We start from the raw sequence: 26,144 nt of genomic DNA on the forward strand, positions 1-26,144 counted from the left end.
GCACCTGCAAGTTCTTCTCCAGGCCACACACCATCCTGACTTGGAACTATAATCCCCATTTCTTCACTGTCTTTGGGTCAAAATCCTGGAACTCCCTCCCTAACAGCACTGTGGGTGTAGCTACACCACATAGACTGCAGCGATTCAAGAAGGTAGCTCACTACCATCTTCTCAAGGGCAATTGGGGATGGCAACAAATGCTAGCCTTGCCAGCAATGCTCACATCCCAAGAACAAATAAAAAAAATCATGCCCAACCTTTAGTGGTGAGCACTTCAGTTTAAGCTCTCTGTGTCCAGGAATCTGTAACACACACACCCTCTACTTGTGAAGCCCAAAGATTCAGAGGCAGGTTTCTCGGTCCCATGGTGGTTTCAACCTCTATTTGGTGTCAGCAGGTTACTGCTGTGATGACTCCCATAGTCGACTGTCCTGCCTGCTCTCTAGATAAAGGATAAGCAATTGGACGAGGTACTCAAGGTGCCTCGGGCAGGCTGACACTCCCAAATGGGTTAAACCTTTCAGCATGTGAGGCAGGTGGGGAGGCGGTTGCCAGCGAGTGTCACTGAGATGCAAAGGAGGAAATGTGCCCAAGCAGCTGCTATAACTGTTTTACAAAGTGCTCAGGGTGTGAGTTGAGCAATGTTTTATTGCAGATTTCATGATCACAGCACTGAGACACTGGTATGTTCTACATTCACACCAAGAGATACTGGCCAACCCCATTAAAACTTGTTCACCAACATCCAGCCGAAAATCTCACCTCCTCCCATTCACAGTCCAAACCCAAGGCCAAGCTTTGGTGGTTACATAGTGTGAGTAGTGTTGACATCTAAACACAACATGGGTCCATTGCATAAGGCCAGCTCTCTTCAGGTCAGTGTTGGCAAGAATCTGCTTCAGTTTCTTCAAAGGTCACTCCTGTAATGTGACAGAAACAGTGTGAGCATGGGGTTCGTCCTTCAACTACCCAACCCCCCAATCGCTTCCCCCCCCACTCCGCGCTGATTCACTGACCCAACCTCTCCATGCCCCCCCACTGGCTCACTGACCCACCCAACCCTGCCAGCTCACAGGCTGGCCCAATCCCCACTACCCTGCCCTCCCCACCAGCTCACTGAGTCGCCCAATCAGTACCGCCCCTCCCTTCCCCCACCAGCTCACAACTCACACGACCACCCCCCGACCCTCAACTCCCCCAATGACCCACCCAACCATCCCCCAAAGGCTGACTGACCCAGCCAGCAAGCAATCCCCCACCCCCTCACTTACCTGCCTATCCCCATCGGTTCACAATCCACACACACGCACACACAATAATTAGCCCCCTCTCCCTCTCCGCCCATCACACACAATAATTAGCCCCTTCTTCCCCCAAACATACACATTAATTAGCCCCCTCTCTTTCCCTGACACAGAGTAATTAGCCCCTCTCCCCATACAACAGGCAGGCAGGAGAAGCTGCATTGATTCAGTGCATCCAGGGCTGTTGCAGCATCACAAGTGGTGCACACGAGAATTGGGGGTGGCTGATAATTCTCCTGGCCAACTGGTGTTTCCAGATTCCAGAGTTCTGGTCTGGAGTGGTTACAGAATACAGGACAAATGGCATCCTGAGGAGACTTTGTATGGGACAAATATTAAAAATATGGGACAATCTGTAATATACAGATGGTTAGTCACCCAATCCCCAAACGCACACAATCCCACCACTCCCCCAAAGCACACATGTTCCGCCCTCCCTCCAGTACACACACATCCCACTCTGCACAAACGCACCCTCTTAACTGCCTCTCCCGGTCAGTTAAGGGGACATATATCACTCCCATCAGTGTTGTGCGGGTGATGGTTCCATCCGACATCTTGTCAAACTGCTGCAATGACTGGCTTCTTCCGTTCTCACCAACTGGCACAACCATACGACCACCAGGCTTCAGCTGATGCAACAACTGAGGGACAAATAAAACGAGTACAGAGTCACAGTGCCCATACCAGCTTGAGGAGTAAACATAACAAGCACAAAATCACAGTGCCCGTACCAGACTGAGGGGTAAACAGAACAAGTACAAAAATCACAGTGCCCGTACCAGACTGAGGGGTAAACAGAACAAGTACAAAAATCACAGTGCCCGTACCAGACTGAGGGGTAAACAGAACAAGTACAAAAATCACAGTGCCCGTACCAGACTGAGGGGTAAACAGAACAAGTACAAAAATCACAGTGCCTGTACCAGACTGAGGGGTAAACAGAACAAGTACAAAAATCACAGTGCCCGTACTAGATAGAGTACAGAGTCATAGTGGCTGTATCAGATTGAGGGGTTAAACAGAACGAGTACAGAGTCACAGTGCCTGTACTAGAATGAGTACAGAGTCACAGTGCCTGTATCAGACTGAGGGGTTAAACAGAACGAGTACAGAGTCACAGTGCCTGTACTAGAATGAGTAGAGTCACAGTGCCTGTATCAGACTGAGGGGTTAAACAGAACGAGTACAGAGTCACAGTGCCTGTACCAGATCCCATCACTTCGCCTTTGCCCACATTAGACCGGATCAGCTGGTGATCCTGACAGCGCCTTCCCCCACACCCAACCCCGCTCTCTGAGATGCACAACCCTGCCCCCCACTCCCCCACCGCCCCACCATCCCCCACCGCCCCCCCACCCAACCCCGCTCTGAGATGCACAACCCTGCCCCCCACTCACCCCCCTCCCCCACCGCCCAACCCCGCTCTCTGAGATGCACAACCCTGCCCCCCACTCCCCCACACCGAACCCCGCTCTCTGAGATGCACAACCCTGGCCCCCACTCCTCCACCGCCCCCCACCGAACCCCGCTCTCTGAGATGCACAACCCTGCCCCCCACTCCCCCACCACCACCCCCCTCCCCCACCGCCCCCCCCACCCAACCCCGTTCTCTGAGATACAGAACCCTGCCCCCTCCCCCCAACCACGCAACCCGCTCTCCGGGACAAGACACCCCCAGCCCTGCTTTCTGGGGAGACCCTCTCTCAACCACACTCTCTGCGACACCCCCCACCAGCCCCATTCTCCAGGACACACCCCCAAACTCTCCCGCCCTCCAACTCTGCCCTCCGGGATACACCACCCTGTTGTCCAGACCCCCTGCAACCAATGAACTCCGCTCTTCAGGACACACCCATCCCAACCACCCCCCACCCCCAACCAAACAATTCTGCTCTCCAGGACACACCCACCCCCCAACCCTGCTCTCCAGGGCACACCACCGCCCTCCCCGCACCCTGCTTTCCAGTATCTCGCCCCCCACAACCAACCAACCCCATTCTCCGGGACACACATCCCACTCCCCAGCCCCACTCGTCAGTAAGCCCACAGCCCCTCAACCCCACTCTCTGGGCCGCACCACCCCAACCCCACTCCCTGGGCCGCACCACCCCAACCCCACTCTCTGGGCCTCACCACCCCAAACCCACTCTCTGGGCCGCACCACCCCAAACCCACTCTCTGGGCCGCACCACCCCAACCCCACTCTCTGGGCTGCACCACCCAACCCCACTCTCCAGAACACAGCACCCCAACCCCACTCTCTGGGGGGGGGGGGCACCCTCAACCCCACTCTCTGGGCCGCACCACCCCAACCCCATTCTCTGGGATAATCCACCCACCAACCCTTCTCTCCGAGACAATCGCCCACCCACCCAAACCCTGCTCTTTGGGACACTCGTCCTCCCCCTCCCTAAATCCCATTTGACCCCACTCTCCAGGACACCCTTCCCTCAACCCCACTCTCCAGTTCATTCTCTTCTTCCACCTTCATGAGTCTCCTCAAAACCCCACTGTCACCATCACTCCTCGCTTCCCCCATTGGCAGGAACCTGTTCTCAGGTACACTAGAAATGGAAGCTGCTATAAATTAATAAAGGATTCTTTTATATAATGCCTTTCACCACATCAGGATATCAACAGCACTACACATTACTGCCAATGAAGTACCCCTGAAGTATAGTCAATGTAGGAAATGCAGCAGCCAAATTGTGTACAGCAAGGTTCCACAAACAGCAATGAAATAGCCAACCAAGCAGGTTATTTTGTCCTGAATGGTGTCGTGCTTCTTCATTGTTGTTGGAAGCTGCACTCACCCAGGCCACTGGAAGGTATTCCATCACAATCCTGACTCTTGTTGGAGATGGTCATTGACTGGCACTTGTGTGGCATGAATGTTATTTGCCTTTTATCAGCCCAAGCCTGAGTGTTATCCAGATCTTGCTGCACATGGCCACTGACTGCTTCAATATCTGAGCAGTTGTAAATAGTACTGAGCAATCATCAACGAACATCCCCATTTCTGACCTTATGATGGAAGGAAGGTCATTAATGAAGCAGTTGAAGATAGTTAGGCCAAGGACACTACCTTGAGGAACTCCTGCAGTGATGTCTTGAGACTGAGATGATTGTCTCTGAACATTCAAAACCATCTTCCTTTGTCCTAGGTGTGACTCCAACCACTGGAGAGATCTTCCCCTGATTCTTAATGACTTCTTTTTTGCTAGGGTTCCTTGATGCCACACTCGGTCAACTGTTGACTTAATGTCAAGGACAGTCACTCACAGCTCACTTCTGGAATTCAGCTCTTTTGTCCATATTTAGACCAAAGCTGTAATGAGGTAAAGAGCCAAATGGCCCTGGCAGGACCCAAAGTTATCATCATTGAACAGCTTACTGCTGTGTAAGCACTGTTTGATAGCACTGTTGACAACACCTTCCATCACACTGTTGATTGAGAGAAGGCTGATGTGGCAGTAACTGGCCGGATTGGATTTGTTCTGCTCATTGTGGATAGGACATTCCCAGGCAATTCCTCACTTTGTTGCATAGATACCAGTATAGTACCCGATCTGGAACAGCTTGTGTTCTTTCTATTGCATGCTGCTTCTGCTGTTTAGCATGCACGTAGTCCTGTGTTATAACTTCACCGGGTTGCCACCTTATTTTTAGGTATGCCTGGTGCTACTCCTGGCATGCTGTCCTGCACTCCTCATTGAACCAGGGTTGATCTCTTGACTTAATGATAATGGTAGAGTGAGGGAAATGCCAGGCTATGAGGTTGTGGAAGAATAAAATTCTATTGCTGATGATGACCCACAGCGCCTCAGTTTTGAACAGCTAGATATGTTCTGGTAGTACCACACAACACAATGGAGGGTGTCATCAGGGTGAAGGCTGAACTTGGTCTCCAAAAGGACTGTGCAGTGGTCACTCCATCAATACTGTCATTGTCAGATGCATCTGCTACAGGTAGATTGATGAGGATGGGTCAAATAGATTTTTCTCTTCTTCAGTGATGGTGCTACCGAGAAGAACATTGGTGTCTCCCAACCAGAGTACACTCCATGCCCTTGCTCCCCTCAGTGCTTCTGCCCTGCTCTTCCTCCAATAGTGCCATGGGATCATTTATATCAATGAGAGGACATCTGATAAAGAGGAAAGCCGGGCCTCGATTCAATGTCCCATCTGAGTGCAGGATTCCCTCAGTACTGGCACTGGAGTGTCAGTCAAGGTTTTGTGCTCAGTCTCTGGAGTGAGACTTGAACCCACAACCTTCTGCCTTGGGGGAACGAGAGTGCTGACCACAGAGCCATGGCTGACATCTCAAAAAAAAAGAATACTTTTAACACGCGAATTACTCCAAACATAGAACGCTATGTTATATAAGTTACAACTTCCTCTGTTGGCCTTCTCAGTATCCCAATATGTTTTGTGTCTTTACTAAATTCTCCACTGGAGTCAAAACACTTTCTGTTAACAAGCGTTGTGAGGTTGATACAGTTAAATTCTCCTTGCTACCTCTGTACAGTCATAGAACATTTCTAACACAAGGTTTAGAAGATTCCAGAAACAGAGACTTGCTTACGTCCTGAGGAACTACAACTGCAGCCGCACCCACGTGAATGGCATCATAGGGCGCTCCATCTGGGTACCCACGCCGGCCATCTCCCACTGAAAGAGAAAGGTTCGTGAGGAGTGAATATTGCAACTTGCTCCATGATTTAGTCCTCTCCCGTTTCACAACAGCTGCATCAGCTCCAGTGCCCTTCTCCAAGTGGATCTAGTCAACGAGGCACTGCCCTTCACTGCCTCCTTGCCCCCTCCACATTCCTGCGACTTCTCTCCTCTCCCCCAAACCTTCCCCCATTCTTCTCGCAATGACCTTGTCATGTGTCCTATGTATGCGCCCCCCCTTTCCCGGCATTCTCCACCCTCCCCAACACAATAACACTGGCCTCTCTGGCCCTCCCCAACACACCATTCCTTCCCCCATCACATACCAATCAGTGTGAGCCGGTCCGAGCTGAGCAGTGTAGAATTGTCCGACTGCACATTGTGAACAGATTGTTCCACCAATTCCGGGATGTGATCGATTCCGACCACCGTCCCTGTTGGACCCACCTGTGAACAGAGAGCAGGAGGGATGTCCAGTGGTAAACATAAACCCCTAACCTCTACAATCCAGTCGTACAGCACCACATAAAATCGATTCGTCTCACACAGTCTTACTGCCTACCAGATAAAGATTCCAGCAGCTGCTGGATCAATGCTGACCACCGCCCCCGCCCCCCACCCCACCCATCCCGCGGCCTGTATCTGAGGGGCAGATCCAAAGGAATAATGGGCACACTTACTCAGCTGTCCCTTCCTCAGGTCAGGGTCGAGTCTCTGAAGGTGGTGAGGCTGCTTGACCATAGATGGGTCACAAGGAAGAGGTGTCCCTCCCTCACCCTGGGGAACTGAGGCTAGCTGCAACTCTCTTCAAAGCACTGAGCCCAGACCAGATACAGAAGCTGCATGGCAGCAAGGGCCACAATTCCACAGAGTTCCACCAGAGGAAGGCCAAACTACACTGGTGTTTCCTCTGACCAATGATAGCCATTGTCTAGGTGACCAGCAACTTTCACTCACCATTCTGGCCATGCAGGCAGTCAGGTAGCCACTTCCTGATCCCACATCCATAGCACGAGCCCCTTCATGTAGATGATTATTCAGACATTCCAGTGCATGTGCATGCTGGAAACAGAGAGAAACGCAGCAAATTCAGCAACAAAACTTATACAAAGAGACAGAGCTGGGCTGCGCTGGGAAAGGCACAGTAATACAGAATCACACAGTGCAGAAGAGGTCCATCAAGTCTGCACCGACATGTGAGAAACACCTGACCTACCTACCCAATCTCATTTACCAGCACTTGGCCCATAGCCTTGAATGTTATGATGTGCCAAGTGCTCATCCAGGTACTTTTTAAAGGATGTGAGGCAACCCGCCTCCACCACCCTCCCAGGCAGTGCATTCCAGACCGTCACCACCCTCCGGGTAAAAAAGATTTTCCTTACATCCCCCCTAAACCTCCTGCTCCTCACCTTGAACTTATGTCCATTTGGGTCCCCTTCAACTAAGGGGAACAGCTGCTCCCTATCTACCTTGTCCATGCCCCTCATTATCTTGTACACCTCGATCAGGTTGCCCCTCAGTCTTCTCTGCTCCAACGAAAACAACCCCAAGTCTATCCAACCTCTCTTCATAACTTAAATGTTTCATCCCAGGCAACATCCTGGTGAATCTCCTCTGCACACCCTCCAGTGCAATTACATCCTTCCTATAATGTGTCCTATAATGGGTCAGAGCCTCTGCGATCTCCTCCCTTGCCTCCCTCAGCAGTCTGGGACACAAATCATCTGGACCTGGAGATTTGTCCACTTTTAAGCCTACCAACACCTCCAATATCTTGTCACCCCCTATATCAATTTGCTTAAGAACCTCGCAGTCTCTCTCCCCGAGTTCGATACCTTCATCCTCATTCTCTTGGGTGAAGACGGATGTGAAGTATTCATTCAACACTCTAGCGATGTCCTCTGGCTCCACCCATCGACTGCCCCCTTGGTCCCTTATGGGCCCTACTCTTTCCCTGGTTATCCTCTTCCCATTGATATACTTATAGAATATCTTGGGATTTTCCCTACTTTTACCAGCCAGAGCTTTCTCATATCCCCTCTTTGCTCTCCTAACTGCTTTCTTAAGCTCCACCCTGCACTTTCTGTACTCCACTAATGTCTCCGCTGATTTGCTTCCCTTGTATCTGCTAAAAGCCTCTCTTTTCCTTCTCATCGTAACCTGGATATCTCTGGTCATCCATGGTTCTCTGGGCTTGTTACTCCTTCCTAACACTCTGGACGGAACATGTTGAGCCTGTACCCTCCCCATTTCCTTTTTGAACGCCCCCCACTGCTCCTCTGTAGATTTCCCCACAAGTAACTGTTCCGTCTACCTCGGCCAGATCTTGCCATATTTTACTAAAATCCACTCTCCCCCAATCCAAAACATTTTTTTGCAACTTGTCTGTTTCTTTGTCCATAACAAACTTAAACTGTACCATGTTGTGGTCGCTATCACTAAAATGCTCCCCCACCACCACCTCAGCCACCTGTCCAGCTTCATTCCCCAGAATTAGGTCCAACACAGCGCCATCCCTTGTTGGACCCTCTACATATTGACCTAAAAAGTTCTCCTGTACACATTTCAAGAAATCCACTCCATCCAAGCCCTTAACACTATGTTTATCCCAATTAATGTTGGGACAATTGAAATCACCTAATACGATTACCCTATTGTTATTGTTTTTACACACCTCTGCAAATTGTGCACATACTTGCTCCTCAATTTCCTGCTGACTATCTGGGGGTCTATAATAAACACCTAACAATGTGGCTGCCCCTTTTTTATTCCTAAACTCAACCCACAAAGCTTCATTCGATGCCCCCTCCAAGATATCATCTCTCCTTACTGCAGTAACTGACTCCTTAACTAATAATGCAATGCCTCCTCCTCTTTTACCCCCTCCCCTGTCTCGCCTGAAGATTCTGTATCCCAGAATATTGAGCTGCCAATCCTGCCCCTCCCTCAACCACATCTCAGTGATGGCTACTATATCACAATTCCACATGTCAATCCTCACCCTCAACTCATCCGTTTTACCTGTAATACTCCTGGCATTAAAGTAGAGGCCATCCAGCCTTGCCTTACTCCCTTGAAACTTAATGCAGCTGTACTCCCTCTGACTTGATTGTTTTACTGTATTATGATGTGTCCCTACAGTTCCAGAATCAATGACTGGAGTGGGGTTGTGGGGGAGGGGATGTGTGGTTGGTGTGGAGAGGCAGCTGCAGCTGCACACAGGCAGCCAGCACAGGTCATTCTCACTAACTCTCTTTTTCTAACTCAGTGTCTGAGTATTAGAGTATTCAGCATTATTCTGTCACATCAGGGACTCTGGCTGCAAGGCTGTTATTCAACACTATCTTGTCATCCTGGGGACCCTGACTGCAAGGCTGTCAATCAACATTACCCTAATGTCTCACAAGAGAGGCCACAGGACTGGCACTCAAAGAATAAACTGGGACAGCATTGGGAGTTCGTCAAATTAGCACAGTGTAAAGGGAACTTTATTAATATCTCACCCATCCTGTACCTGAGTGTTTTAATGGCTCAGTGTAGACTGAGCTTTATTGTGTATCTAACCCACATTATATCTACCTTGGGAGTATTTGTTGGGATACTGTCGAGGGAACTGTACGCTGTATCTAACAGTTATGTTCCTTCTGTTGGGTCGCTTTGCTCAGTGAACACGGTTGCACGCCTATCTACTGGTCAGTGAGTTGGTAAACAATATACTGCAGACGCAGAAGCCGATATAAGATGAAGCACAAGCTGTTTATTAACACAAGTAACAGAGCACTAACACGTGTGCTTCTCCAACCAGACCCTATTCTAAACTACTGATTAACATTGTTGCCTGTGCTATACTGCAATTGGATAATGCAATCATGTGGTCAATATGCCCACATTCTCTTAAAGGTGTCTTGCACCTCAGATTACCACACTAACGCATACTGTACTTGCCCTGAGAGTGTTTTTATGGGCCAGTGCAGAGTGAAATTTACTCTCTATCGGCCGTGGGGAAAGTTTGATGGGACAGTTTAGGAGTTTTACTCTGTACTAAGCCACTACCCTTTCCACAGCCTTTCTAACACATCAAAGGGCCACAGCAAGGACAAAGATGACAGCTGAAAATACAGTTTGAAAGGTACCGAACAGATTTGGGGTTGCAGGGAAAGCCTCAGAAATGCCAGGTCTGTGCACTTTTAAATACTGTAGGAGCCATAGCTTATGATCTTCTCATGCGATAAGGTTTTTAGGAAAACTCGACATCATACGAAGAGGTGTATGGCCTTTGAGAAATACCTCAGCCACAAAAAGAATTTTGGAATAAAAAGAGCAAAATTGAATCTGAGAACCCAAAAGCCAGGGGAGTCCATCAATTCCTTCATTCATTATCTATTTCGGTTAGCAGGTGCTTGTGGTTACAGAGCTTGAATACAAAACTTGATTAGAGACTGTTGTAGCTGGTGTCATCAACGATATGTTGTCCGACTTGTTACAATCAAAAGAGGAACTGACCCTAGAGAAGGCGGAGCAGATCGCCAGACAGGCTGAGGTCAGACACCAAGATTGGGGTTAATTCGAGGCAATGTCAAGGCTCAGGAGGGGTTGGTCCAATTCATAGGCCCAAGATCGAGGGCTCCGCCCATCAAAAAGCCCACGAGAAAGCCTGTCAAAATCAACAAGAGGGCAGGGCGAACTCTTCCATCAACAGTCAGGTGCTCAAGATGTGGCGTGAATGAACGATGCCATGAAGAACTGCCCAGCAGGGGGAGCTGAATGCACTTTCTGTGGCAGGACTGATCATTTTAAACAATTTTGTAAATCAAGAACAACTTTCAGGGGATGAAAATTAGAGCATATCCTCATCCAGTTTTATGTCCAAGAAATAGGAGATATGCCTTTCCAACCAGATGATTTCCTAGGAGAGATCAAAGAAGCCAATAAACAGTTCTGATCTGTGCAATTGGAAGTTCAAGGCTATAGAATGGAATTTAAACTCAACATCAGCACTCTCTGTCTCTGTTTTATCAGACAGACTGGACTGGCTTCCAAATTGGCTTTAATTGTCCCACTAAACCCACCAATGAAATGCATTGTATATCGCTGGCTGACCACAGTGAGCTGTCCAGGGAGAACGAAATGCTTGATTCCAAATTGTATCAAACAGCTACAGAAAATGCAGAGCCTACTAGTTTGTGTGAAAGTAAACTGACACCCACGCTTCAATCTCATCGGCAACTGATCCTTATACTTAAATGTCCTTCAGTGCAAAAATAGAGGCCAAGACTACAGAGCTTCTACAGCTAAAGAGTTCTATATAGGAATTTCATCTATATCCAGTTCTGAAGATTCATTCCATTGTTGAAGGTGGTGCAATCTTACCATCTTATGCTGACACCATCATCCCATTGCCTACAGCAGAGCAATCTCGTGCTGAAGCAAACGTGGCAATATTATTACAGAAAGTGCACATGGTATCCTAAGTAAAATAGGGAAGCCATATTTTCTTCATATCCTGCATTGTAAAGAGGATTTCATCATTGTTCTGCTCGCCTTCCTGGTTTATTCAAATCTCTGAGACTGAATTTTTTTTTTTGTCCACCATGCAGCAGTGAGTGACACAGCTGTGAACTTCTTCATCAAGCTGATGCTTCATCTTCTCAGGCCTTTCTCCAGTGTGCAAAGAGGGAGCAGAAGATTCCAGGGAAAATGTTAACTTATCTTCTTCCTATTCAAGCGAGTGGATTGTCCATGTCCTGAAGTCTTCTCTCTTGCATCAGTCTTACATTGAAAAGGTTTCACAATCTTTACAGTTCAGACGTCGCAGAGATCACAGTCAAGTTACCAGCAGTCATGGAAAGCTGCTATCCCACTCCGCCTAAGTGTTTGATTTCCAGGGAAAAGATGAGCAACTGCATATATTCACAATGTCCTCCAAGATTGCTGAGAACACTGTTGGAGATCAAAGTCCTTTGTGATAGTGACTTGGAGGGGGGGAAGAGTAGGAGTTGGATAAAATCTGTAACAGTACAGCAGGTTTACAAAAGTTGGAAAATGTAAACAAAAGAATGTAACAGTTTGAGATTATATTTGGGGGAGATGTTGAGTAATGGGTTAATGAATATGTTAATAAGACCATGATAATAATAATGATGTAACTGTGACATCAGTAATCAGATGACCAAGAAGCTCCAAGACAGCTAGGAGCAGAACTGTCTGTCCCCTGATTACCATGTGTTTACTTTGAGGCCTTTGTAAGTAGTTCTTAATAAAAAGGTTTGAAGTTAAACCATACTGACTATCTAAAGTCTGCCGAAGGGAAGCAAAGCCTCATCAAGGTTAGGTAAGCCAAGAAAGCATAGTATCAGTGAAGCCTCACTAAAACACAGCTACAGCACCAAAAGACACCAAAACATGGAGCAACATCAACCCTGAGTGACTGAGGTCTAACTTTATTCACTAGTGGTATAAACATAGGCAGCAGTTTCAATTAAACATGGTGTAGAGCAGGTGTTTAGGTAAATATGTTGTCAGTAAATCGTTCTGGAAAGGATCCAAGAATAGGTAGATCAAGTGGTCTTGTCTGTGAAATCTACCTTTGAAATAGACAAAGTGAGGTGTAAAAGAAGGGTGGGTTTTCCCAACATGTTCGAGAACTGGGGAAAGAGACCCAAAACGATTTTCTTTTATTGTACAGGTTGATCACCTATATTGTATGTCAATAAAATCTCATATTATCCAGCATAAATGTCTTGTGCTTACTCAAAGGGGTGTTGATGTGAACCAGAGAAGGAAGGAAAGTCGACGACAGTTCATCCAATACAGACATATCATGGTATCTGGGCTACCTGACAGAGCAGTGCAACTCTCTGCTCCTGCTGGTCAAGTGGTTGTTGTGCTACATCAAGTGGCTTCTTCCCACTAAGGCAGCCTCCTCACAGGGCAGAAGTCCACATGAGGGGAAAAGGTGGCACAGTGGTAATGTCACTAGACTGGTAATTCAGGGACCCTGTGGGTTCAAATCCCAACATGGCAGTGGATGAAATTTAAATTCAATTAATTTGTTTTAAATTCTGGAATTGAAATCTAGCCTCGGTAACCTATTTGGTTCACTAATGTTCTTTAGAGAAGGAAATTTGCCATCCTTACCCGATCTAGCCTATGTGCGACTCCAGATCCACATCAATGTGGTTGACTCTTAACTGCTCTCTGAAATGGCCAAGCAACTCAGTTCAAGAGCAATTAGGGGTCAGCAACAAATGCTGGCCTTGCCAGCGATACCCACATTCCATTAAAGAATAAAAAAAAAGGTTAGGGCTGAGGTGATCTTCATAGCCACTCTCAGTGCCGTGTCTAAGCTGCATTATGGGTGACAGGTATCCTTGCAGCAGACAGACAAGTTCTGCAACTGTTCTGCAGAGCTCTTGAGACACTGACAAACAACTTCCGCATATACAGTTGATGGCTAATCTAGCTGAGGTGTCTGCCAATCTCCCTGGCACACCTTCCTTCATCCTGCAAAACCAACCATGAAATATTCAGGGGATATCCAAGCCAAGCACACCTTCACTGGCTGCCTGTCACAGGAGTCCGTCAGGAAATTGTGTCAGGTATTCTGTTCATTATTCTGATATATCATGGAGGGTTGTTGAGACAATTGGAAGACAGGAAATGCTAGGTGAAGAAAAATCATCCCATTAATCACATTATACAAACATAATGGAGTTGTTGGTTAACCACTGTAATCAATCTCCATCAATGAGTCTACAGCAGACCCAGACATGAGGTGGGGGAAACCCCCCCCAGTGGTGGAGATCTTTGGGAACCATAGGGCTAAAGTCACCTGTCCCTCCCAAACATGTTCCGTTTACCACAGGTCAGGCCTCCAATTACTGATGTGCAGCAGCCCTAAATGACATGAAATGCATCAGCATTGAACCAAAAGCAGGCAGCCAAACTGAACATTGTGGGCAGAAGGAAGCAGCTAAATTCTGCTTGATGCATGTTCAAAGGGGCCAAATCATTAGGATTACAGTGTTGTCTTAATTCTGCTCAAGTCTGCATCACCACTTTGAGTAGGGTTGTAATGGATTTACATCCATGTCCAAGGACAATATGTGGGCTCCCTGCAGCTATTCCACTCCTGTGCAGCCAGCAGAACCCATCTGGTGTGTTCCTTGCAGGAATTTAGAGGCTTCATTCCTGAACATTCAGCCATTCATAGTTCAAAGTCTCTGAGCAGAAAAGCCAGGTTTCCTGGTTCAGTGAGAATAACCCACAGAGCCACACACACATACTGTCGCCACATCTTGAGCTGTCTCCCAATACAACCATTCCCTGTGGATAACACATGCCTCTAATTGGGCAACATGGTAGCAAATGGGCTTCACTCATCACAGTAGAATCTGGTACAAGCTAAACAGATACACAAAGGGTTTGCTCACCACTTACCATGTGGGGTGCGCTAATAGTCGCCTGGTAACCTACAGAGAAAGAAAGGGAGCCAAGGTTACAAGATATACACAAGTGATAAATTCCTGTAGATGCAGTAACACATAACCTGTGGTAGAGGTCTTGAAGAGTGACTGCATTTTCATAGATACCCCAAGGAACAAGAGCTGCAGTCTGACTGTAAACATACACACACCCTGAGGGACAGGAACTACAGTCAGACTGTAAATATACACAACACATCCTGAGGAACAGGAGCTGAAGTCTGATTGTTTTATACACATATATATATTTAAAGTCTGACTGTAAGTTTCGATTCTATTATTGCACCAAAACTTAGGAACAGTACACTGATTAGAGCAGGAGCTGAATAGGAGAGGTTCGAGTTAATGGATAAGGGTGTATTACCATTGGGAACGTATGGTTGCCTGTTGAGGAGGCTTACTCCCGCTGGGGTTGCCCTTCCATGTATGGTAACTGCCCCGGTATCTCACCCAAAGCAGTAAATGTCAGCCCTGGGGAAGGACTCCTCTCAACTCAATCCTGTTCACCCTAACACACACAAGTATCCAAGCGAGAGCCCACTGGAAGAGTGGCTCTCACCTCTCAGCAATCTCACAGATACTATGGTGCGATTGTCCGGCCCCACCAGCGGCAGGCATCATCATAGGTGGGACAGGAAAATTTGGAGGGCAGCCAAAAGTCAACTAAATTTTCCAGTAGTGCCCGCAAAATTGCCCGCCATTGGCCCAGCCGGAAAATCCCGGCCTATATTTTGGGTCAGCCCCTCTACTGAAATCCTGCCCAGGCACATGTCAGGCCCTCTCTCCAACAATCCCCGGATCTCCTGACCCCTCAAACTCAGTTACACCAGAAGAACTGACAACTGGGTTTTATGAAGCAGGTACCCTGACTGGGTAAACCACTCACCAATAGGCTGTGGGGAATCCATGTACGAATTAGTGCTGCAGTATAGTGCCCGGTCTGTAGCCAACATAGCCTCAAACACTCGTGGAGAGTGAATCACACCATTTTCTATAGAGGTGAGAAAAACACTGTGGGTTACTGAAGATAACATAAGTGTTTAAGAGGCAGCTTGACAAATACATGAATAGGATGGGAATAGAGGGATACGGAACCCAGAAGTGCAAAATGTTTTAGTTGACGGGCAATATGATCGGCGCAGGCTTGGAGGGCCGAAGGGCCTGTTTCTGCGCTGTACTTTTCTTTGTTCTTTGTTCTTTATAACACGTGGGCAGCTAAAGGGTCAGAGGTGAGAAATCAGCTGGTGCTGTAGTAAGGTCACTCTATTACCACAGTGCCCCCAAGTATCCCCATAGTCCCAAGTACTTCAAATAGACTGGAATTACGGGAATACTTACAGGGCTCTCACTGCGTTCTGATCAATGGGAAGGAGTTTGATGTCTTGCTCTCAAATTACAAACAACTGGTTAATGTGCCTACACACGCTGTTTTTCCGTTGGCAGGCAAAAAACATCAGTCAATCTCGGGATAAGGCTATTCATCTGTGCCACCAGCAGGAGGGACCACGATTCACGATTGGCATGTGGTCAGTGTGTGTGATGAGGGCCTGTGTGTGATCAGGGTCTGGGCGTGTGGTCAGTGTGTATGATGAGGGCCTGTGTGTGTGGTCACGGTGTGTGATCAGGGTCTGGGCGTGTGGTCACTCTGTGTGATCGGGGTCTGGGCGTGTGGTCACTCTGTGTGATCGGGGTCTGGGCGTGTGGTCACTCTGTGTGATCGGGGTCTGTGTGTGTGGTCACTCTGTGTGATCGGGGTCTGTGTGTGTGGTCACTCTGTGTGATCGGGGTCTGTGTGTGTGGTCACTCTGTGTGATCGGGGTCTGTGTGTGTGGTCACTCTGTGTGATCGGGGTCTGTGTGTGTGGTCACTCTGTGTGATCGGGGTCTGTGTGTGTGGTCACTCTGTGTGATCGGGGTCTGTGTGTGTGGTCATTATGTGATCAGAGTCCATGTATGTGGTCTGTGTGTGAGATCAGGGTCCGTGTGTGTGGTCACTCTTTGTGATCAGTGTGTGTGTGTGGTCACTCTGTGTGTGTATTCAGGAATTGTGTGTGCGGTCAGTGTGTTCGATCAGAATCCACGTATGTGGTCTGTGTGTGACACCAGGCTCTGTGTGTGTGGTCACTTTGTGTGATCGGAGTCTGTGTGTGTGGTCTGTGCGTGAGATCAGGGTGTGTGTGTATGGTCACTCTTTGTGATCAGGGTCTGTGTGTGGTCACTGTGTGTGTATGATCAGTGTCTGTGTAGTCACTGTGTGTGTGTGTATTCAGGAACTGTGTGTGTGATCAGTGTGTTCGATTAGAATCCATGTACGTGAGATCGGGATCTCTGTGTGGGGTCACTCTGTGTGATCAAGGTCTGGTGTGTAATCACTGTGTGACCAGGGTCTGTGTGTGTGGTCACTCTGTGTGATCAGGGTCAGTGTATGTGTTCACTCTGTGATCAGGGTCTGTGTGTATGGTCAGTGTATGAGATCAGGGTCTGTGTGTGTGGTCACTCTATTTGATCAGAGTCAGTGTATGTGTTCACTCTGTGCAATCAAGGTCAGTGTGTGTGGTCAGTGTGTGTGATCTGGGTCTATGTGTGTGGTCACTCTGTGTGTGTATTCAGGAACTGTGGTCAGTGTGTTCGATCAGAGTCCATGTATGTGGTCTGTGTGTGAGATCAAGAGTCTATGTCTGTGGTCAGCGTGTGTGATCAGGGTGTGTGTGTGTGTGTGTGTGATCAGGGTGTGTGCGTGTGTGTGTGTGATCAGGGGGGGTGTGTGTGTGTGTGTGTGTGTGTGTGTGTGTGATCAGGGTGTGTGCGTGTGTGCGTGCGTGTGGTCAGTATATGTGTGATCAAGGTCTGTGTGAGTGGTCACTCTGTTTGATCAAGTTCAGTGTGTGTGGTCACTGTGTGATCAGGGTCCATGTGTATGTGGTCAGTGTGTTTGATCAAAGTCCATGCATGTGGTCTGTGTGTGAGATCAGGGCCTGTGTGTGAGATCAGGGCCTGTGTGTGTGGTCACTCTTTGTGATCAGGGTCTGTGTGTGGTCCCTGTGTGTGTATGATCAGCGTCACGTGTGTGTGATCTGTGTGTGTAATCTGTGTGTGTAATGGGGGTCTGTGCGAATGATCACTTTGTGTGATCAGCATCTGTGCATGTGGCCAGTGTGGGTGATCATGGTCTGTGAGTATGGTCAATGTGCTTGATCAGGATGTGTGTGTGATCAGCATCTGTGCGTGTGGTCACAGTGCGAGATCATGGTCTGTGCACACGGTCACTCTGAGAGATCATGGTCTGTGTCTGAGATGACTCTGTGAGATCAGTATCAGTGTGTGCGATCAGGGTCTGGGTGTGTGGTCAGTGTTTGATCAGGGTCTGTCATTGTGTGTGATCAGGGTCTGGGTGTGTGGTCACTGTGTGCGATCAGGGTCTGGGTGTGTGGTCAGTGTTTGATCAGGGTCTGTGTCTGTGGTCACTGTGTGCGATCAGGGTCTGGGTGTGTGGTTACTGTGTGCGATCAGGGTCTGGGTGTGTGGTTACTGTGTGCGATCAGGGTCTGGGTGTGTGGTTACTGTGTGCGATCAGGGTCTGGGTGTGTGGTTACTGTGTGCGATCAGGGTCTGGGTGTGTGGTTACTGTGTGCGATCAGGGTCTGGGTGTGTGGTTACTGTGTGCGATCAGGGTCTGGGTGTGTGGTTACTGTGTACGATCAGGGTCTGGGTGTGTGGTTACTGCGTGCAATCAGGGTCTGGGTGTGTGGTCGCTGTGTGCGATCAGGGTCTGGGTGTGTGGTTACTGTGTGCGATCAGGGTCTGGGTGTGTGGTTACTGTGTGCGATCAGGGTCTGGGTGTGTGGTTACTGTGTGCGATCAGGGTCTGGGTGTGTGGTTACTGTGTACGATCAGGGTCTGGGTGTGTGGTTACTGTGTGCAATCAGGGTCTGGGTGTGTGGTCGCTGTGTGCGATCAGGGTCTGGGTGTGTGGTCAGTGTTTGATCAGGGTCTGGGTCTGTGGTCAGCGTGTGTTATCAGTGTCTGTGTGTGTGGTCACTCTGTGTGATCAGGGTGTGTGTGTGGTCACTCTTTGTGATCAGGGTCTGTGTGTGATCCCTGTGTGTGTACGATCAGCATCTGTGCATGTGGTCAGCGTGAGTGATCAGGGTCCATGTGTGATCAGAATCCGTGCATCTAGTTACTGTGTGAGGTCACGATCACTGCGCAAGTTCAGGGTCTGTGTGTGTGTGGTCACTGTGTGTGATCAGGGTCAGTGTATGTGTTCAGTCTGTGTGATCAGGGTCTGTGTGTATGGTCAGTGTATGAGATCAGGGTCTGTGTGTGTGGTCACTCTGTTTGATCAGAGTCAGTGTATGTGTTCACTCTGTGCAATCAATGTCTGTATGTGTGGTCACTGTGCAATCATGGTGTGTGTGTGTGATCACTGCACAATCAGGGTCTGTGTATGTGGTCACTCTTTGTCATCAGGGTGTGTGTGTGGTCACTCTGTGTGTATGATCAGTGTCTGTGTAGTCACTGTGTGTGTGTGTATTCAGGAACTGTGTGTGTGGTCAGTGTGTTTGATTAGAATCCATGTATGTGAGATCAGGATCTCTGTGTGGGGTCACTCTGTGTGATCAAGGTCTAGTGTGTAATCACTGTGTGACCAGGGTCTGTGTGTGTGGTCACTCTGTGTGATCAGGGTCAGTGTATGTGTTCACTCTGTGATCAGGGTCTGTGTGTGGTCCCTGTGTGTGTATGATCAGCATCTATGCATGTGGTCAGTGTGAGTGATCAGGGTCCGCGTCATCAATGTCTGTGTGTGTGGTCACTCTGTGTGCAATCAGGGTCTGAGTGTGCAGTCACTGTGTGTGATCAAGGTGTGTGCGTGTGTGGTCACTCTGTGTAAGTGGTCTCTGTGCGAGATCAGGGTCCAGGCGCACGGTCTCTGTGGGAGATCAGGGTCCAGGCGCACAGTCTCTGTGAGAGATCAGGGTCCAGGCGCACGGTCTCTGTAAGAGATCAGGGTCCAGGCGCACGGTCTCTGTGAGAGATCAGGGTCCAGGCGCACGGTCTCTGTGAGAGATCAGAGTCCAGGCGCACAGTCTCTGTGAGAGATCAGGGTCCAGGCGCACGATCTCTGTGCGAAATCAGGGTCCAGGCACACGGTCTCTGTAAGAGATCAGGGTCCAGGCGCACGGTCTCTGTGAGAGATCAGGGTCCAGGCGCACGGTCTCTGTGAGAGATCAGGGTCCAGGCGCACGGTCTCTGTGTGAGATCAGGGTCCAGGCGCACGGTCTCTGTGTAAGATCAGGGTCCAGGCGCACGGTCTCTGTGTAAGATCAGGGTCCAGGCGCACGGTCTCTGTGAGAGATCAGGGTCCAGGCGTACGGTCTCTGAGAGAGATCAGGGTCCAGGCGCACGGTCTCTGTGAGAGATCAGGGTCCAGGCGCACGGTCTCTGTGAGAGATCAGGGTCCAGGCGCACGGTCTCTGTGAGAGATCAGGGTCCAGGGCTGAGAGAGATCAGGGTCCAGGCGCACGGTCTCTGAGAGAGATCAGGGTCCAGGCGCACGGTCTCTGTGAGAGATCAGGGTCCAGGCGCACGATCTCTGTGAGAGATCAGGGTCCAGGCGCACGGTTTCTGTGAGAGATCAGAGTCCAGGCGCACGGTCTCTGTGAGAGATCAGGGTCCAGGCGCACGGTCTCTGTGAGAGATCAGGGTCCAGGCGCACGGTCTCTGTGAGAGATCAGGGTCCAGGCGCACGGTCTCTGTGCGAGATCAGGGTCCAGGCGCACGGTCTCTGTGTGAGATCAGGGTCCAGGCGCACGGTCTCTGTGTGAGATCAGGGTCCAGGCGCACGGTCTCTGTGTGAGATCAGGGTCCAGGCGCACGGTGTCTGTGAGAGATCAGGGTCCAGGCGCACGGTCTCTGAGAGAGATCAGGGTCCAGGCGCATGGTCTCTGTGAGAGATCAGGGTCCAGGCGCACGGTCTCTGTGAGAGATCAGGGTCCAGGCGCACGGTCTCTGTGTGAGATCAGGGTCCAGGCGCACGGTCTCTGTGTAAGATCAGGGTCCAGGCGCACGGTCTCTGTGTAAGATCAGGGTCCAGGCGCACGGTCTCTGAGAGAGATCAGGGTCCAGGCGCACGGTCTCTGTGCGAGATCAGAGTCCAGGCGCACGGTCTCTGTGAGAGATCAGGGTCCAGGCGTACGGTCTCTGAGAGATCAGGGTCCAGGCGCACGGTCTCTGTGTAAGATCAGGGTCCAGGCGCACAGTCTCTGTGAGAGATCAGGGTCCAGGCGCACGGTCTCTGTGAGAGATCAGGGTCCAGGCGCACGGTCTCTGTGAGAGATCAGGGTCCAGGCGCACGGTCTCTGTGAGAGATCAGGGTCCAGGCGCACTGTCTCTATGGGAGATCAGGGTCCGTGTGCTCGGTCCCTTTGCGAGATCAGGGTCTGTGTGCACAGTCACTCTGTGATCAGCGTGTCTGCACACAGCCAGTGTGTTTTCTCCTTGCTGTGTTCCTTTTTAAATGCACTTATCTGCAATACCTCCCAGTTATAAGGAAAGCTATGTAACAAACTCATTGCCTCCTGCTTGCTCCACAGATTTTGTCTGCCCTACTGGCTTAATCCAGATATTTCTAATTTTATTTCACTTGATTGAACTAGTCCTGAACCCAAACATTAGCACTGCAAAACTGCAAAGCAGCTATAGTGACATCCCGACCAAAGAAGAATTTGATTGGTGAGTAGCTGGTAACTGTTTCTAGTTAATAGTTTACAAAGTAAAGGGAACCACAGCCCTGTGGAATGGGTATCCTGTGCCATGTGGGAAATCCTGGACACTTCTCCTGGCCTGGACGACCACATGTGCACGAAGTGTTGCCAGCTAGCGCAGCTCAGGGTCTGGGTTTCGAAGCTCGAGCGGTGGCTGGAGTCACTAAGGGGAATCTGTGAGGCTCAGAGCTTCATGGATAGCACACTTCCAGAGGTACTCACCCTGCAGCTTAACAATGCACAGGCAGAGAGGCTATGGATGACATCTAGAAGAACAAGGAGGTCCAGGTAGGCAGGGCAGGGGTCCCATGAGTGCAACGCGCTCTCCAGTTGATATTCAGTTCTGAATACTGGTGAGAGTGATGGGTCCTCTAGATAGCGCAGCGAAGGTCAAGTCCACAGCACCATAGCCCAGCTGCACAGGGCCGGGGGGGTGGGTATGGGTGGGTGTGGGTGGGTGAGCAAAGGAGACTGTAAGAGCAAGAGTGTTAGGGGATTCAGTAGTAAGGGGAACAGACAGAGCTTCTACAGCCGCAGATATGAATTGAGGATGGTATGTTACCTCTCTGGTGCCAGGTTCTGGTGTCAATGAGCAGCTACAGAATATTCTGAGGGGGAGGGTGAACAGCCAGAGATCATGGTCTGTATCGGCACAAATGACATGGGCAGAAAGAGGGATGAGTCCTGAAGGTGGAGTTGATGGAGCTAGGAGAGAGATGAAGAAGCAGGACTTTAAAGGAGGTAAACTCTGAATTACTCCCGGTGCCACGAGCTTGTGAGTACAAGTATAGGAAGATAGGGCTGATGAATAAGTTGCTGGAGAAATGGTGCAGGAGGGAGAATTTTAGGTTCCCAAGGCTTCTGGGGGAGGTGGGGCCTGTACAAGCCAGACAGCTTGCACCTCAACAGGGCCGGGACCAATATCCTCACAGGGGTTTTGCTAGTACTGTTGGGAAGGGTTTAAACTAGCTCAGCAGGGGAGTGGGAAACTGACAGTAGATTCAGAAGGGAGAGAAGAAAATTTGGAAATGGAAGACAGAAACTTAGTAACCATGTTTGGAAGGCAGTGAAAACAAAGATTAGAAAAGACAACAAGGGAGTTTGGCAGTACTAAGTGATGTATATTTCAATGCAAGAGGCCTAGGGAATAAGGCAGATGAGATGAGAGCACAGATTAACACACAGGTGGCTATTACTGAGACATAGCTTGAAGGACAGAAATAGTAGCTCAGCACTCCTGGTTACAGAATTTTTAGGCAACATGGAGAGGGATCTAAAGAAAAAAGGATGGGGATCGCAACATTGATTAAATAATTTATTACTGTGCAGAGGAATGAATGGTGGAAGGGATATCAGATGGGGCCATATGAGTTCAACTGAAGATTAGAAAAGGGGAAATCACATTATTGGGAATGACTACAAACCCCTAAATAGTCAGAGGGAGATAGAAGAGCAAATATGTAAGTAAATCTCAGAGAAGTGCAAAAGCAATAGGGCAGTAACAGTGGGGAAGTTCAACGACTTGAACATTAATGAGATAGAATTAGCGAGAAAGGCACATAGAGCACAGCATTCTTAAAATGCATTCATGAGAACTTTTCTTTAGCCAGTATGTAACGAGCCCAAGAAGAGAGGGGATGTTTCTGGACTTCACGTGAATTAAAGGAGAGGACAAAGAAAAAGAGAAGCTTATGACAGGTGCCAGGGGCTCAATACTACAGAAAACCTAGGCAAGTATAAAAAGTGTAGGACTGAAATTAAAAAGAAAGGACATGAACAAATATTGGCAAGTAAAATCAAGGAAAACCCAAAGATTTTTTTATAAATACATAAAAAGCAAGAGGATAAAGAAAGAAAGAGTAAGGCCTAGTGGGGACTTTAAGGGTAACCTGTGTGTGGAGGCAGAGGATGTTGATATGGTTCTTAATGAGTACTTTGTGTCTGTTTTCACCAAAGAGAGATAAAATAGACATTGCAATCAGGGAGGTGTGAAATATTAGATGAAATTAACAGAGAGGAAGTATTAAGGGATTTAACATCTTTGAAAGGGGATAAATCCCCAAGCCTAGACAAAATGTATCATATGCTGTTACGGGAAGCAAGAGAAGAAGTAACAGAGGCTCTGACCATCATTTTCCAATCCTCTCTGGCTTTCGGTGTGGCGCCAGAGGACAGCTAATACTGTACTATTTAAAAAGGGAGAATGAGGTCAACCGAGTAATTACAGGTCAGTCAGCCTAACTTCAGTGGTGGGAAGGTTACTGGAAAAAATTGAGGGATGAGATAACTTTTCATTTAGAAAGACACAGATTAATCAAATTTGTTAAGGGAAAGTCGTGTCTAACTAATAGGATTGAATTTTATGAGAAGGTAACTAGGAGGGTCGATGAAGCTAGTGCATTTGATGTAGTTTATATGGATTTTAGCAAGACTTTTGATAAGGTCCCACGTGGCAGACTGGTCACAAAAGTAAAAGCCCGTGGGATCCAAGGCAAAGTGGCAAGTTGGATCCAAATTTGGCCCAGAGGCAGGAAGCAAAGGGTAATGGTCAATGGGTGTTTCTCTGGCTGAAAGGCTGTTTCCATTGGGGTTCTGCGGGGTTCAGTTCTAGGTCCTTTATTTTTTGTAGTATATATCAATGATTTGGACTTGAATGTAGGGAGGTATGATTAAGAATTTTACAGATGATAAAAGAAATTGACTGTGCAATTGATAATGAAGAAGACAGCTGTAGACTGTGGGAAGATAGCAATGGACAAGTTCAGTGGGTGTAACAGTGGCAAATGAAGTTCAAACCAGAGAAGTTTGAGGGAATGCATTTGGGGGCAGCTAACAAGGTAAGAAATACACAATAAATGGCAGGATACTGAGAAATATAGAGGAAGAGAGGAGCCTGGGAGTACATGTCCACAGATCCCTGAAGGTGGCTAAGAAGGCATATGGGATTATCTTTATTAGCTGAGGCATAGAATGTCAAGAGCTGGGAGGTTATGTTGGAACTGTACAAAACACTAGTTAGGCCACAGCTGGAGTACTGCATGCAGGTCTGGTCACTGCACAGTCGGAAAGATATGGGTACAAAAATAATTGATATGAATGTTCCCTGGACTGGAGAATTTTCATTATGAGGAAAAATTGCATAGGCTAGGATTGTTTTCTTTGGAACAGAGGAGACTGAGGGGAGACTTAACTAAAGAGTATAATATTATGAGGGGTCTAGATAGGCTGGGTAGGAAGCCACTAATCCCCTTGGTTGAGGATCCATAACCGGAGGCATAGGTTTAGTGTAAGAATTAGGAGGTGTAGAGGGAATTCATGGAGAATTTTTTAATTCAGAGGGTGGTGGGGATCTGGAAATCACTGCCTGAAAGGGTGGCAGCAGTATAAACTCTCATAACATTTAAAAACTGCTTGGATATGCACTTGAAGTCCCATAACCTACAAGGCTGACAGACCAAGAGCTGGAAAATGGGAATAGGTTGGATGTCTACTTGTCGGCCAGCGTGGACACAATAGGCCGAATGGCCAGCTTCCATACTGTAATTTTCTATGATCCTATGATACTCACTTCTAAGATTCTGAACTAGCTGTGATTGCGAGTTTCCAGAGGAAGTCCACGCCATAGTCCTCACAAGCAACACTCCTACTGGAAAAACAACCGAGAGCCTCAGCATGGTCAGCATTTTCCTTAAACTGAACCAAAGCACAGTGATTAGCTCCAACACCAACTACCACTCAACCTAGAAATACACACAAAATGCCCAGAATTGCATTCTCTCTCTACCTTTCTCACTCAATTGTGTGCACCGGTTAGTGAGTGGGCAAGAAGGTGGTAGATTAAATATAATACGGGGGGAGTGTGAAATTATCCACTTTGGTAGAAAGAATGGAAAAGCAGAATATTTTTTTACAGGTGATTGACTGGTAAATGTTGGTATTTAGAAGCATCTGAATGTCTCCTTACATGAATCACAGGAAGTTAACATGCAGAACGGTAAAGCAAATAATATGTTAGCCTTTGTTATAGAGTAATTGGAGTATAAGAGTAAGGAAGTCTTACTACAATTCTACAGGGTTTTGGCAAGACCATACCTGCAGTACTGTGTACAATTTTAGTCTCCTTACCTAAGGAAGGATATACTTACCTTACAGAGAGTGCAATGAAAGTTCACTAGATTGCTCTTTGGGATGAGAGCGTTGTTCTAAATGGAAAGGCTGAGTAAATTGGGTCTATATTCTCTAGAATTTAGAAGAATGAGAGGTGATCTCATTTAAACATACAAGGTTGTGAAGGGACTTGACAGGGTAGGCACTAAGAGGTGTTTCTCTGGCAGGGGAACAGTCTCAGGATACAGGGTCAATCATTTAGGACTGAGATAAGAAATTTCTTCATTCTAGACTGTTGTAAATCTTTGGTATTCTCTACTCCAAAGGGCTGTGGATGCTACATTATTGAGTAAATTTAAGGTTGACATTAACGGATTTTTGATCTCCGAGGGAATCAAGCAAAATGGGGAGTGGGTGGGAAAGTGGAGTTAAGACGGAAGATCAGCCATGATCATATTGAATGGCTGATCAGTTTACTCCTGTTATTTCTTATCTCAGTTTGTCTTTCTCTCCCTCTTTCAGTGTCTCTATCTCACACTCTCTCTCTCTCACACAACCTGTCTCACACTCACTTTCTCTTCCCGTCGCGCTGTTGATGACGCAATCATTCTGCGTAGCTGCTGCCCCGGATGGAGGAGGCGGAGCGACGCCGGTTTCACCGAGAGAGAAAAGCACCGGGCCTGATCGGGAGGGAGAACTCCCCGCTCCCCGCTCCCTCTGTCTGCCCGATCCACACGGAGTGTTTCCCTGTGTGGAGTCTGGATAATTCCTGACTGCCTCTGTTGATTGACGCATTCTGAGTGTCCA

At 48.2% G+C, this 26,144-nt stretch overlaps 1 protein-coding gene across 3 annotated transcripts; it reads right to left on the reverse strand.

Moving 5' to 3' along the window:
* Positions 1–630: 630 nt before the first annotated feature.
* pcmtl (l-isoaspartyl protein carboxyl methyltransferase, like) lies at positions 631–26,085 on the reverse strand. Of its 3 annotated transcripts, none has more exons than XM_078563004.1 (9): positions 25,910–26,085; positions 24,799–24,923; positions 15,354–15,458; positions 14,424–14,455; positions 6,939–7,043; positions 6,308–6,428; positions 5,893–5,978; positions 1,779–1,948; positions 631–917 (listed from the first exon to the last, which is right to left on the reverse strand). In XM_078563004.1, exons 2-9 carry the CDS (start codon positions 24,911–24,913, stop codon positions 908–910), a joined length of 744 nt encoding a protein of 247 aa, XP_078419130.1. In that variant the 5' UTR covers positions 24,914–24,923; positions 25,910–26,085; the 3' UTR covers positions 631–907. The 3 variants fall into 3 exon arrangements, with proteins under 3 accessions (XP_078419130.1, XP_078419131.1, XP_078419132.1); XM_078563005.1 differs by having other exon boundaries at positions 25,376–25,920; XM_078563006.1 differs by lacking the exon at positions 6,939–7,043 and having other exon boundaries at positions 25,910–26,014.
* Positions 26,086–26,144: the final 59 nt, after the last annotated feature.

The sequence above is a fragment of the Cetorhinus maximus genome, chromosome 18 (genome assembly GCF_964194155.1).
Source record: "Cetorhinus maximus chromosome 18, sCetMax3.hap1.1, whole genome shotgun sequence".
NCBI lineage: Eukaryota > Metazoa > Chordata > Chondrichthyes > Lamniformes > Cetorhinidae > Cetorhinus > Cetorhinus maximus.

What these genes read in the sequence shown, in the direction of transcription:
- pcmtl (XM_078563004.1), bottom strand. Translation starts at nt 24,913, where the DNA reads ATGCTGACCATGCTGAGGCTCTCGGTTGTTTTTCCAGTAGGAGTGTTG. An exon ending in GGATTCCCCACAGCCTATTG is followed by an intron (nt 14,456 to 15,353) that starts GTGAGTGGTTTA and finishes CTTTCTCTGTAG; the next exon opens with GTTACCAGGCGACTATTAGC. An exon ending in CTATTAGCGCACCCCACATG is followed by an intron (nt 7,044 to 14,423) that starts GTAAGTGGTGAG and finishes CTCTGTTTCCAG; the next exon opens with CATGCACATGCACTGGAATG.